General features: G+C 47.7%; 1 protein-coding gene across 1 annotated transcript in view; it reads left to right on the top strand.

Moving 5' to 3' along the window:
• The window catches only part of LOC102258474 (CUB and sushi domain-containing protein 2-like), a 223,335-nt gene that overhangs the window by 201,466 nt on the left and 7,688 nt on the right, over positions 1-14,181 (top strand). Inside the window, exons 47-53 of the mRNA XM_014549497.1 lie at positions 959-1,138; positions 1,501-1,674; positions 4,120-4,293; positions 4,830-4,903; positions 7,249-7,360; positions 7,920-8,099; positions 13,701-13,766. Of these exons, the coding sequence (XP_014404983.1) occupies positions 959-1,138; positions 1,501-1,674; positions 4,120-4,293; positions 4,830-4,903; positions 7,249-7,360; positions 7,920-8,099; positions 13,701-13,766 (960 nt within the window). The remainder of the gene's footprint in view (positions 1-958; positions 1,139-1,500; positions 1,675-4,119; positions 4,294-4,829; positions 4,904-7,248; positions 7,361-7,919; positions 8,100-13,700; positions 13,767-14,181) is intronic.

The raw sequence follows: 14,181 nt of genomic DNA, 5'->3' as shown, positions 1-14,181 counted from the left end.
CCAGTGGATGCTCACCCCACTCCGCTGCAGTAGCTACTATTTAGCCCCTTTACGTGAGATGACTGAGGCTCAGAGGTTGAGATACACCGATTTGCTGTTTCTCAGGCTCTGGCCAGTTCCTCGGGCTTTCTTTTTCTCCTGTAGGGCAAACCCCCACTTTAACACTGCCACCACCCACCATCTTTGTCGGTTCTTCTCTCCCTTGCACACATCCCTACCCTGGCCTGGCTCTAAAGCCTTGTGTAACCCCACTGCTCCCCTTTCTTGCTTCTCTCAAGGGCAGCCCCAACCCCTTTTCCCTGGAAAGTGAGTCCCTGTGGGGCCCAGATGGAGGGAAGTGATAAGATAAGGGATCTGACATTCTCCCTTTCCAAGTCCTGGTCTTTGATGTCAGGCTCTATCTGAAATCCTATGTCAAGTTTCACTTTTGTTCCACAGCAAGCGCTCACCAACCCCAGCCTCACTTGATACCATAACATAGTTACAACCATTGCATAGGTCCTCAGACCCTGATTCTCGGACTCCTGGGCCTACTGAGGCCTCATAGGCAGAATACCAGGTGGTAAGATACACCCGCTGGTAGACAAATTGTCTGTGGGGTTCATTGACACATCTTAGGCTCTTCAACCTGGAGACCTCCCTCCCGCTGAGTCCTCGCCTCATTTAGGAACTGAGCCCTCTGGGTACTTCCTCTTTGAGGGGTGAGCTTTGAATAAGAAGGATGGTCATCATAGCCCAAGTTTCTGGGGTGCACAAGGGTATTGTGGCAAGAGGAGTGGGGTGCAGGAGGACTCCTGCAGGGGGACTGGGCAGTGCCCACCTGAGAACCTGGGAGGGCCCGGGTATTCCTTATCTGACAGTTTCCTTCCTGGAAGTGTGTAGGGAGTGAAGGTGGTATTGGAATGCTGGGGACGAGGGCTGGGGACGGAGTGAAAAATGCTGTATCTCCCTGTCCTAGTCATAAAGTGTGGTGACCCTGGGGTTCCGGCCAATGGCCTGCGGCTGGGCAGTGACTTCAGGTACAACAAAACTGTGACATACCAGTGCGTCCCTGGCTACATGATGGAGTCCCATCGGGTGTCTGTGCTGAGCTGCACCAAGGACCGGACGTGGAATGGTACCAAGCCAATCTGCAAAGGTGCGTCTGAGGGCTGCAGGCGTGGACAGAGGGCCAAAGAAGTGAGGCGTGGGCCTTGGGCGTCTAGAAGGGAGGGTGACGAGGCAGAGCCCTGAGATCTTAACCAGGACTGGCCCCTGAACATCTGCAAGGAGGGAGTCAGAGGTACCAAGGCGAGGCTTGGGCTTTGAGAGGAGTGGATTGTCAGGCGTCGAAAGGAGCAGAAAGACCAGAGCTCCCGAAGTGAGAGGGGCCATTCCTGACTCCTCCTGCTCAGCCCAGACGCCTGCCAGGTGCAGGGTGGCCAGTGACATTCGTGCTGGTGACGGGCCTGGTTTCACCGGGACTGCACCAGAACTCAGCCTGCTGTGATCTCCCCCCAGCCATCATGTGCAAGCCGCCTCAACTCATCCCCAACGGGAAAGTGGTGGGGTCCGACTTCATGTGGGGCTCGAGCGTGACGTATGCCTGCCTGGAGGGGTACCAGCTCTCCCTGCCCGCGGTGCTCACCTGTGAGGGAAACGGATCCTGGACCGGAGAGCTGCCTCAGTGTTTCCGTAAGTTGCTCACAGGGCTCTCTAGCGCCTCCTGTCTGCCGGCTCCTTCCCTTTCCCTCCGAGCTCTACTGCCAGAGTTCTAGACCAGATACCCCACCCCAGACCAGGGAGGACCTCTGTCAGACACTATTAAAGAAGGAAGGAAGTTTAAAGGAAGAAAATGAGAATAAATGGAGCCCTAGCTACAGACTTTGTGTGGTCACAGTGGTAAGAAATTAAGCCATAGATGAGAGGAAGGTTTTTAACCCAAAAGGTTGTTCACTGGCTCGGGTAGTAGCCAGCGATGGGGGGCCTGTCTTCATGGCAAATACCAGCACAGAAGGGCTCCTGGGACTCGTGATTTCCCGGTGACCGTTTATTTCTACCCGCCTGGCCCAGTCAGTCCCAGAGAGCCCCACGTCCCCCTCAGGGCTCATTTCTTACCGAGTCCCCTGGAGAAACAGGGTCCGGGTCACTTATTCTTGTCAGAGCCCGAGAATTGGTTCTGGATATTTTTCTCGGTGCCTGTGCTTTGGACAAAGAATAGGACCTATTCTTCTTGTCCACTTGGCATTGGTCTAAGGCTGCAAAAACCTGTCAACATACTCACAACCCTGCTTGGGTACCTCTGACAGTTTGCTTCCATTTGAGAAATGTCAGCAGAGACGAGGGCCAGCAGCTCAGACGTGGACCCAGGAAAGGCAGCACTTGGTGCGTGGTTAACCCCCAGACCTTCGTGTGCCATCAGGGTGACATTAGGAATGGAACACAGCAAGTCTCAGGGCAGAGTCTGGACTAGAAACAGTGCTTTTCTTCTTGAGAAATAGCTGCATTGCTTTTTAGCAGTGAATTACAGTTATTGTCCCCCAAAAAAGTGTGATATCTGAAAAGGCAAAGAAGAACACAACAGTTACCTGAACTATCAATTCCCAAAGGCAGCCACGGTGGTGTCTCCACAACTATCACTCTGCATTTTTGCGTGTATCGCATATGGATATGATTTTCTATAAACGTTATTGAATCGTGCTGTGCATACTAGCTCATGACGTGTATGCATTGATAGGCCAACAACACCTTTTTCTATCAATAGATACCGACCTACACATCATTATTTTTAATGGTTTAAAGAATTTCCTTGTTGTAGCTGCCACAACTTGTCTGATCTCATTCTGGTGAAGAATTTGGGTTTCTCTAATTTAATCCTGTTAGAAACAGTTCTGCAAGAAATAGCCCTGAAAATAGCATTTCCTTACCCTCGTGGTAAAGTCCTAGGAGTGAGCCTGGGTCAGCAGACATGCACTCTGTATGTTTGGACACATGATGCCAAACTGTCTTCTGGAAAGAGCATCTCAATTTGCACCACCTCCAACAGTTTATGAGAATGTTTCTTGACTCCTTCCCTCATTAACAATGGATTTTCCCATTTTTTTATATTTACCAGGCTGAGGACTTTAAAAAGGTACCTCCTTACTTTAATTGGTACCACATTGCTTATTAGCAAGACCAAGTTTCTCTTTCTTTGTCATCCATTAGTATTTCTTATCTTTTGTGCTGCCTTTTTCTAGATACAGTGACTTCTCACCAACTCAGCCTTTGACTGACTTCTGATTGGTCAGGTCTAGACTCCCAGTTTCCACGGCACAGACTTCTGATTTATTTGCATATTATTATGAGCCTCATGACTCTGTGTACACACACACACACACACACACACACACACACTCACACTCACATCATAGCCTAAAGGATGTTCTTCATGATTGAAGTGATGTCTTGGGAATCAAAGGTAGTCAGTTTTTAATGATGCTCTGAAGATCTGAATGAATGAGCACACTCCATGCACTACTCTCTCCATGCACTACCCACCGCAGTGTAAATGCACACCCTTTGGAATGACAGTTGTCCGTACTATACATCGAGAGCCATGAACACACTCAAACCTTTAAAGATAAGTCCACTCCTAGAGAATCTCCTCCAAGAAAATAATACAAGTAAAAGGAAGGCCAGATGTAACTATAATAATAGAAAGTGCCTAATATATAGGTTATGACAAACTATAATTATGATACAACCTCTCATTGCAGAACTATGTAGCCAATAAATGACAAGGATGCATAAACCTGGGAAATGTTCACAGAATATTAAGTGAATAAAACAAGGTTAACAACATTTGGACGTTGGGTTTGCAGCCATGCACAACTTTACCTACAAGTAAACAAAGACCAGAAGGGGATGGGCATGAAAATGGGGGAGGAGCAAGGGGAGAACAATGGGTAGGGGCTGAGAGTTCATTTTTTCTCGATGTTCTAAACTTCCTGTAGTGTTTCTCTGTTACTTGGATGGTTATTGATGAGCACTTTGAATATGGGAAGGAGAGGAAACAGCAGCAGGGGGGTGGGGACACTGGGATCGCACACTGTGTTCTGGAAAGCAGCTTGGACCTGCCTTTCTCCCTTGTGCTCCCAGCTGTGTTCTGCGGAGATCCTGGGGTCCCGGCCCGGGGGAGGAGAGAGGACCGCGGCTTCTCCTACCGGTCGTCCGTCTCCTTCTCCTGCCAGCCCCCTCTGGTGCTGGTGGGCTCGCCACGGAGGTTCTGCCAGTCAGATGGGACGTGGAGCGGCACCCAGCCCAGCTGCATAGGTGAGAGGTGGTCTGGGGCACTGTCCCAGTTGTGGGCATCCCTCTTTGGGGCCCAAGATGATGGCTTTCCTTCCCGGTGCTCAGGGGTCTCACCTGCAAAGGGGGGGCAAGTCCTCCTCTGACCTTCTTGGAGCAGGATGTGAAACAGAGTTAATGTGCTACAGGGCATGGTGGTGTCAGCCAGAGGTCTGTCTCGGGTGGGAACATCGAGAGGCAGGGACATCGGGACGTGGCTCCGTTTTCTTCTCTGCATCTGTTTCTCAGAGGGAGCTGGCTTTCCTTCCCGGTGCTCAGGGGTCTCACCTGCAAAGGGGGGGCAAGTCCTCCTCTGAGCTTCTTGGAGCAGGATGTGAAACAGAGTTAATGTGCTACAAGGCATGGTGGTGTCAGCCAGGGGTCTGTCTTGGGTGGGAACATCGAGAGGCAGGGACATCAGGACATGGCTCCGTTTTCTTCTCTGCATCTGTTTCTCAGAGTGAGCGAGGCAAGGCAAGCTTCTGTGACCGTGTGGTCTGTTTCTTTGTTTTGCGATCCAGACCCGACGCTGACCACATGTGCAGACCCCGGCATGCCGCAGTTTGGGATACAGAACAGTTCCCAGGGCTACCAGGTAATGGGGTCAGCCAAGATCAGGCCTCGGGCTTCCTGCCCCTTCCTGTCACTGTCGGCCTCGGAAGGCCCGGGGACCTTGCTTGGAACAGCACTAGTGGGGGACAAGACCTTGGGAGCTGGAGGAGAAAAGAACTCTGCCTGTTGGAGCTGAGCTGCACGGGACCCCCGTCACTCTGTCACATGTTACCAAGAAACGGGGAAACTGTGGTATGGTCATGGCTTCTTAGACAGCCGTGAAAATGAATGAACTGCAGCCCACCCAGTGTGGATACATCTTAGCAGCACAACATGAAATGACAAAGGTGGTAAGGTACTATTTCTCTCAGAATTAAAACCAAGAAACATGTCCATTGCTTAGAGATATAGGTACACATATGTGATAGACTTATTTTTTTAACAAAGCAAGGAAATTAAAAACACAGAATTCCAGGTGGTGGTTACCACTGAGAGGGAGCTGAGGAAGCGGGCAGGGAAGGGACACCCTCGTCTGTAATGTTCTAGCTCCTGAGTAGTGAGCTCAATCTAAAGTGTTCATTTTATTGTTATAACCCACGTCTACATGGACTCCATATATTTTTCCTATGCATCAAATATCACATAATAATTTTTGAAGAGAGAAAGTTATAGGCCAGGTCATGTAGGGCTTTGAGGCCAGGATAGCATTTTGGAATTTATTCTAAATCCCAGGGGACACCATTGGAAGGTGACTCGATCTGATCCACCACCTGGCTGCTGATGAGAGAACGAATAAAAGGGGGTTAAGAATAGAGGCCAGCCCTGGCCGCTGTGGCTCAGCTGGTTGAGCATGGTCCCAAGCTCGATTCCAGCTCAGGGCGCATGCTCAGATTTTGGGTTCATCCCTGGGTCTTACAGAAGGCAACCAATTGATGTTTCTCTATCACATCAATGTTTCTTTCTCTTTCTCCCTCTCCCTCTCTAAAAAAAAAAAGTTAATTAAAAAAAAAAGAATAGAGGCTAGACAAGTAGGACACTATTGCCGCAGCTCAGGAGGAGGGGGGGGTGGGCAAGTGCAGTGACAGTGGAGGAGAGAATGCGGGCCGGATCCGGCCCGTTTGAAATGAATAAAACTAAAAAAAAAAAAAAGACCATACCCTTTTATGTAATGATGTTTACTTTGAATTTATATTAGTTCACAGAAATACTCCATCCATGCTTTTGTTCCGGCCCTCAGGTTCAGTTTAAGAACCCATTGTGGCCCTCGAGTCAAAAAGTTTGCCCACCCCTGGGTTAGAATGTATTTTTTAGGTAGAACCAAGAGGAGTTGTTGATGGATTGGACCAAGGATTGAAGGAAAGAGGGGAATCAAGGATGACGTGAGGTTTTTGATTTGCACGAGTGGGTATATAAAGGTGACGTTTGCTGAATGAGATGATGAAATACCAACAGACAAAGAGGTTGAGCATGGAGGAAGGGGATGGAAATTCAGAGTTTCACTCGATGTTAGAATCGGCTCCTATATGTCATAGAAACACACGGGTGTCTTGAGCTGGGAAGTAGTGCAATCGAGTTGCGTTTTAGGAAGCTGATGGGCAGCATCATGCCACATGGATTGGATGGGGAGAGATGGAGCTGGTGGTTGTGGAGGTTGAGTCAGATGGTGAGGAACACGTGGAGGGTGAGCGTGGGGGAAATACTGGAGTGAGGGAGGGAGGGCGGCTCTCTGCTCAGTAGGAGATGGAGCTGGTGGTTGTGGAGGTTGAGTCAGATGGCGAGGAACACGTGGAGGGTGAGCGTGGGGAAATACTGGAGTGAGGGAGGGAGGGCAGCTCTCTGCTCAGTAGATTTACAAAGCACAGTGTCAGATTCTCTGAGGGACATGTCCATCCTGAAGGAACTTACCATTTCATAGAAGAAAGAGGCAATTTCTTCACATTTTATAAAATGCTTCCAGATCCACCATTGCATTCGTGTCGCAGCCTTCCGGCGCAGTGGTGACAGGGCTGGCCTGCCCCACTCCACACTTAGGGAGACTGCAGTGTAGAGAGTTTTATGCAGCTGTCACTCAGTAGAAGCCAAAATCGGCTTCTACTCAGATCGGGCTCCTCCAATTCTAAGTCCGGCACTGCCCACAGCAGCGGAGTAGCGAGTGTCCCATCAGAGCATTGATGAGGGTGTTGGGCGAGCCCATGTAGAAGAGGAATAATATAAGCTGCCTCAAAGGACAGATGCGATCTAACCAGGCGGAGAAGTGGAAGAAGGGGGCTGCGGGCAGAGGCAATGGCGGGAGTAGGAGTTGGGTCATGGGAAAGTGAGTGACCGAGTGACAGGTATGAAGCGTGGCTGCTTGGAAGGTGATCGTGGTACCTTCTGTCCTCGCCCCAGGTGGGAAGCACAGTGCTCTTCCGCTGTCAGAAAGGTTACCTGCTCCAGGGCTCCACCACCAGGACCTGCCTCCCCAACCTGACCTGGAGCGGAAGCCCGCCCGACTGTGTCCGTGAGTGCCGCCGCCCCCACCTCCCAACACAACCCGCCTTGGCGACACATTGTCTCCCCAGAGCTGGGCAGCCAGGGCGCTGGGATGCTCTGAATGACAGGGAGCGCACACTGCTCATTGGCACCAATGATGGTCTCTGTCATCATCTCACCCTGGGGACTCACAGAAAACATTTCACACAAAAGCCTTTCTGATCTTTGAAGGCAATGCCTAGGCCTTAGCAACATAAAAGAAGGAACTTTCCGGGGGCAGCAAAAACTAGTAACCACCACAGCCAGCCCTCAGATGGAAGATTCCAGGCTTTGACCTTAGTTACTCCTCTTCCCTCTGGATAAGTGCTGCAGGCTGTGGTTCCCCGGGGCTGATAGGCCAGCATCTACCTGTTGCCCATCATGTCCAGTCCTGTAGACCCAGGGCTGGGAGGTGGGGGAAGGCGTGGGAGGGGATGCTGGACAGGAGAGGGGCCTGAAGGGCACAGGCGGGGGATGTTCCTTCTGGGACCGGGAATGGCCGCAGGCCCTCCGCTCCCAGGTCCAACAGTGTCTCTCTTCTGGTCCAGCCCACCACTGCAAGCAGCCAGAGACGCCAACCCACGCCAACGTCGGGGCCCTGGACTTGCCCTCCATGGGCTACACACTCATCTACACCTGCCAGGAGGGCTTCTCCCTCAAAGGTGGCTCCGAGCACCGCACCTGCAAAGCAGATGGCAGCTGGACAGGCAAACCACCCATCTGCCTGGGTGAGTGCGCCCACTGGCGAGCCCCTTCCGGGTGGGAGGCGGAAGGCGGCTGGGCCTGAGTGAAAGGAGGGCAAAGGAGGAGGAGGAAGGAGGATTTCCAGGAGCTGGGCTCTGCCTCTGACTTTCTGAGGCATTGAGTCCCTAGGAGCTGAAACCAGGGCAGCCTAGAGAGGCACAGAGTGAATCCTTCTGTCTGTGCTTAACTACTAGTACACTCCTAGGATTACTAGTATAGTTAGTCCCCAGACAGACTATATTTCACCAAACTAGAATACCGCATTATGCATATAACCTTGATAAAACAGCACCCACCCACAGATCCCTCGGGGTTACCAAGAGGTCACAGACCTCCCTCTCCCTGAATGTATTCATTCTCTATTTACTGAGCATTATCACTGTGCATAACTGCTGAGAATTTGGAGGTGAAAGACAGAAACCCTGCCCTAACGGAGCTCACATTTAGCCACAGAAGACAGATACATCAGATCTAACAGTACCTTCAGGAACATAGAGGTGGGCTGAATGTGGGATGCAGTGGATGGTGACTAATTCAGTCTAAGAGTGGGAGGGAGAAGTCAGAGAAGGCTGGCCTGGAGAGAAGGTGGTCTGGGAGTCCAGCAAGGATGCCCGGGTGGCATGGCTCAGTGGTTAAGCATCAATCTGTGAGCCAGGAGATCACAATTCGATTCCTGGTCAGAGCACATGCTCAGGTTGGGGTCAGGGCACATGCCCAGTTTGTGGACTCAATTCCCATTGAGAGGCATGCAGGAGGCAGCCAATTGATGATTTTCTCTCATCATTGATGTTTCTTTCTGTTTCTCCCTCTCCTTTCCTCTTTGAAATCAATAAAAATATATTTTTAAAAGAGTCCAGCAAGAGTAAACAGTCAGTTTGGTGCTGGAATGGCATTAAACTTCCTTACAGGCGATGAACTTGCCATATGACAGGCATTACACTAAGTACTTTGGGTGTACTACCTCACTTATCCTCCTCAATCATCCTATGAGGCAGGTTCTATTCATAACCCCATTTAATATATGAAGAAACTGAGGCACAGAGAGGCTGAGTTACATGCCTGAGGTCACCAGCTGGTAAAGGAAAAGAGCTGAGATTCAAGCCCTGAAGGTCTGAGTTCAGATTCTGAGCTCTAAGTACTTGGTTGTTCTGCCTCTCAGAGAGAGAGGACTCAAGGTCAAAGCCTTTATCAGAGCTAGCATTTCATAACCACCTTGTCTTTTCACCATATACATTGTTGTAAATTTCCTTTATTTGTGGAAAGTAATTTTTCCACATATGATATTAATACAAGATTTCATTTTTAGAGTACACTTATTTAAGCTTTTCATGTGGTAAAATATACGTAACATAAAATTTACCATTTTAACTACTATTAAGTGTACAATTCAGTGGCATTAAGTACATTTGCAACATTGTACAACCATCACCACTATCCATTTCCAGAATTTTTCATCATCCCAAACAGAACTCCATTAAACAATAATTTTTCATTTCCTTGAAGCCCCTAATAACCTCTATGACACTTTCTAGCTACGAATTTGCCTGTTCTAGGTGCCTCATGTTAGTGGGATCATCTAATAGCTGTTGTTTTGTGTCTGTGTTATTTCACTTAGCATAATGTTTTCCAGGATTATCCATGATATAGCATGTGTCAGAATGTCATTGCTTTTTAGCCTAAATAATATTCCTTCAGTGAATATTCCTTCAATGAATATACCACATTTTGTGTTTTATCTATTTATCCACTAATGGACACACTTGGGTTGTTTTCACTTTTGGGCTATTATGAATAACTAGAGGCCTGGTGCATGAAATTCGTGCATGGGGCGAGGGGTTGTGTCCCCTCCGCCCAGCCTGCACCCTCTCCAATCCGGGACCCCTTGAGGGGTGTCCGACTGCTGGTTTAGGCCCGATCCCAGGGATCAAGCCTAAACCGGCAGTCGGACATCACTCTCACAATCCTGGACCGCTCGCTCCTAATTGCTCACCTGCCTGCCTGCCTTGTCACCCCTAACTGCCCCCACCCCCCCGCCGGGCTGATTGCCCCACCCCAGCCTGCACCCTCTCCAATCCGGGATCCCACGGGGAATGTCCGACTGCCGGCAGTCAGACATCCTTCTCACACTCCTGGACTGCTGGCTCCTAACCACTCACCTGCCTGCCTGCCTGGTCGCCCCTAACTGCCCCCCCGCCGCCGGCCTGGTCACCACTAATTGCCCTCCCCCACTGGCCTAGTAGCCCCTCACTGCCCTAATTGCCCCCAACTGCCCCCCCGCTGGCCTGGTCGCCCCTAACTTCCCCACACTGCTGGCCTGGTCGCCCCACTCAGCCTGCTTGTTCAGTCGTTTGGTTGTCCCTCACTAACCTCCCTGCCAGCCTGGTCGTAGGCAGCCCTCTTGTGAGGGTGTGAGGGTTAATTTGCATATTACCTCTTTATTATATAGGATACTATGAACATAAACGTATATCTTTTATATGGACATATGTTTTTCATTCTCTTGGGTGTACATCTAGGAGTAAAATGACAGCTCTATGTTGAACATTTTGAGAACCTATCAAGCAGCTCTGCAAAGTGCCTGTGCCATTTTATGTTCCCACCAGCAATGTGTCAAGGTTCCAATTTCTCTATCCTTGCCAACACGTTATTGTCCATTTTTTTATAACCATCCAAAGTGGGTGTAAAGTTGTATCTCACTGTGGTTTTGATTTACACTTCCCTAATGGCTAATGATATAAGCATCTTTTCATGTGTTTATTGGCCATTTGTATAACTTCTTTGGAGAAATGCCTAATCAAATCCTTTGTCCATTTTTTAATTGGGCTATTTGTCTTTTTATTATTGAGTTGTAAGAGTTTCTTTAATCCCTTTGATTTCTTTTCTCCCAGCTTTATTGAGGTATAATTGACAAATAAAACTGTAATATATTTGAAGTTTACAACATGATAGTTTGATATATGTATAATTGTGAAAGGATTTCTACCATCAATTTAACACATCCACCACCTCACTTTTTGGTTGTTTTTTATAAGTTTGAATCTCTTAGCAAATGTTAATTACACAGTGTAGTATTACTATCAACTATCATTACCATGTTATACATTACATCCTCACACCTTATTCATCTTATAATTGAAACTTCATAGCCTTTTGCTAACCTCTTCCTATATCACCCTGGCCCCCAGTCCCTGGCAACCACCCTTCTACTCTTCGTTTCTATGAGTTTGACTTTTTTTTTTTAGATTCCACATGTAAGTTGTACCATATAGTATTTGTTTGTCTTTCTCTCTCTTATTTCACTTAGCATAATGTCTTCCAGATTCTTCCATGCTGTTGCAAATGTCAGGATTTCCTTCTTTTTTAAGTCTGAATAATATTCCATTGTCCAAATACATATACCATATTTTCTCTATCCATTCATCCATTGGCAGACACTTAGGTTGTTTCCATACCTTGACTGTTGTGAATAATGCTGCAGTGAATGGGAGTACAGTTGTCCCCTCAAGGATTTCATTTCCTTCAGGTATATACCCAGAGATGGGATTGCTGGATCACAAGTTAGTTCTATTTTTAATTTCTTGAGGAACCTCCACTCTGTTTTCCATAGTGGCTGTATCAGTTTACATTCCCATCAACAGTGTACAAGGGCCCCCTTTTCTCCACATCCTCACCAGCATTTGTTATCTCGTTTCTTTTGATAATAGACATCCTAACAGATGTGAGGTTATATGTCACTATGGTTTTGACTTATATTACCTTAATAATGAGTGATGTTGAGGACCTTTTCATATACCTGTTGGCCATTTGTGTGTCTTCTTTCTAAAGTGTCTATTTGGATCCTTTGTTCATTTTTTTAACTGGCTTTTTTTGTGGAGGGTTTTATATTGAGTTGTATGAATTCCTTGTATCATTTGTATATTCACCCTTTGTTGGATATGTGGTTTGCAAATATTGTCTCCCATTCCATTGGTTGCCTTTTCATTTTGTTGATGGTTTCCTTTACTGTGTGGAAACTTTTTAGTTTATGTAGTTCCACTTGTTTGTTTTACTTTTGTTACCTTTGCTTTTGGTGTCAAATCCAAAAAACCAATACCAAGACCAATGTCAAGAAGCTTACCCCCTATGTTTGCTTCTAGGAGTTTTATGGTTTCAGGTTTCACCTTCAAGCCTAATCCATTTTTATTTGCTATTTGTGTTTGTTGTAAGATAGGGGTGCAATTTTACTCTTTGCATGTGTTTCCCAACACGATTTATTAGAGACTATGCTTTTTTCCATTGCATATTCTTGGCCCTTTGATTGAAAATTAATTCCCTGGGTTTATTTCTGGGCTTTGTATTCTGTTCTATTGGTCTATTTGTCTGTTTTTATGCCAATACCATACTGTTTTGATTACAACAGCTTTGTGATATAGTTTGAAATCAGGAAGTATGGTTCCTTCAGCTTTGTTTTTTCCCCAAATTGCTTTGGCTATGTGGGGTCTTCCGTGGTTCCATACAAATTTTAGAATTGTTCTATTCCTGTGATTATTGAGTCGCTGTGGAAAATTTCTCTGCAGCTTTCTGTGTACCTAAACATAAGCTGGCACCCAGAATTGGAAGGGGGGTGCTATAAAACCCTGTGGCCTCCCTGAGGAGACAGTAGGGAAAGTCTGTCCTTACTTGGTGACAAGGCAGATTTTTCTCTGCAAAATAAGGAAAGACATTAACATTTACTGACCATGACTTTCATGTTCACAACCTCATTTGTCCAGCATAGAGCTGTGAGGTGTGTGTTAGCAGGAGGAGGCGAAGACTCTGAGTGGTGAAGTAGCTAGTCAGTCGCACACTCATTACGTAGCACTGCTGGAATCTGAACCTCGCTGTGTCTCAGGCCCTAAGCTCGTGCCTTGCCTGTGCTGGGAGGGCTTCTGGGTCTTCATATCACCGCTCCAAGGGAGGAAGGCGCTCCACTGAAACCCCTTCGGGGCTAGGAAGTTTACTTTTAGTCAGTGGAAAGTCCTCCTTCGTGCTGGGCATCTGGGAGGGAAGCAGAGCCCAGCTCAGGGCTTCTCATCCCCAGGTGCTCAATGGGGCATTCGGGGGATCTGTGCAGTGGGTAGAAGATAGACATCCTTCCCTCTTGCTGAAGTGTAGCATTTCCTTTCATCAGAATGTAGACAAAGCCCAGAGTCGTGTTAGCAATTCTAATGACATTGTCACCAGCAGGAATTGCAGATTTTCATAGATTGCAGTTGTTACTCAGATCATGAAATACTGTTTATGTTCCTGACTACTTCAAGATGATGATAGTTACTAGACTTGCTGGTAGATCCTGTTATTTAATATGGTAATAAGGAGTTATATGTAATGATATCCAAATTCCTTGTGTAATATGACTGTGATTGATACGGTGGAAAATGTGTAACTCTTTACATTTCATCCTCTGAGAGGCATCGCCTTCAAAGCAGCCTCCCTCCAGTCTAAGAGGGTAAGTCCAAAGCAAGATCTCAAAGCAGCCACTGACCTGATGCCAGAGAGGCGGCCATGTTTTCCAACAGAATGTAGACCAGGGGCTGATCCTGTCTCCTCCCATTCTCCTTCCCCAGCAGAGGTCCGGCCCAGCGGGAGACCCATCAACCCTGCCCGGGAGCCGCCGCTCACCCAGGCCTCAGGTGTGTACGGGCCTGATCTCAAGACGCATGTTGGTTCCTTCACTGAGTTACCCAGAAACACGCACATGAGTTTCTGAGTGCCCAGTGGAAACTATCTGTAGATTCAAACTGATTTCCCCTCCCACCTCCCAACCCAGGCAGACTTCAGGAGGAAGTGAGCCTGCAGGGAGCAAAAGTCTCATCCAGAAGAAGGGTCCAAGGTTTTCCAAAAACACGTCCAGAGCTTCGAGCTCTGGAGCTGTTGATTACCACACCCGCTCCCGGCACAGCACCAGCCAGTGTATGGTCCTAGACCAGTGATGGCGAACCTATGACACGCGTGTCAGAGGTGACACACGAACTCATTTTTTTGGTTTATTTTTCTTTGTTAAATGGCATTTAAATATATAAAATAAATATCAAAAATATAAGTCTT

The sequence above is a fragment of the Myotis brandtii genome, unplaced genomic scaffold (genome assembly GCF_000412655.1).
Source record: "Myotis brandtii unplaced genomic scaffold, ASM41265v1 scaffold555, whole genome shotgun sequence".
In the NCBI taxonomy this organism is placed as follows: Eukaryota; Metazoa; Chordata; class Mammalia; order Chiroptera; family Vespertilionidae; genus Myotis; species Myotis brandtii.
Note: the sequence above shows the minus strand (reverse complement) of the source record. Positions and strands in the feature narration are given on the sequence as shown.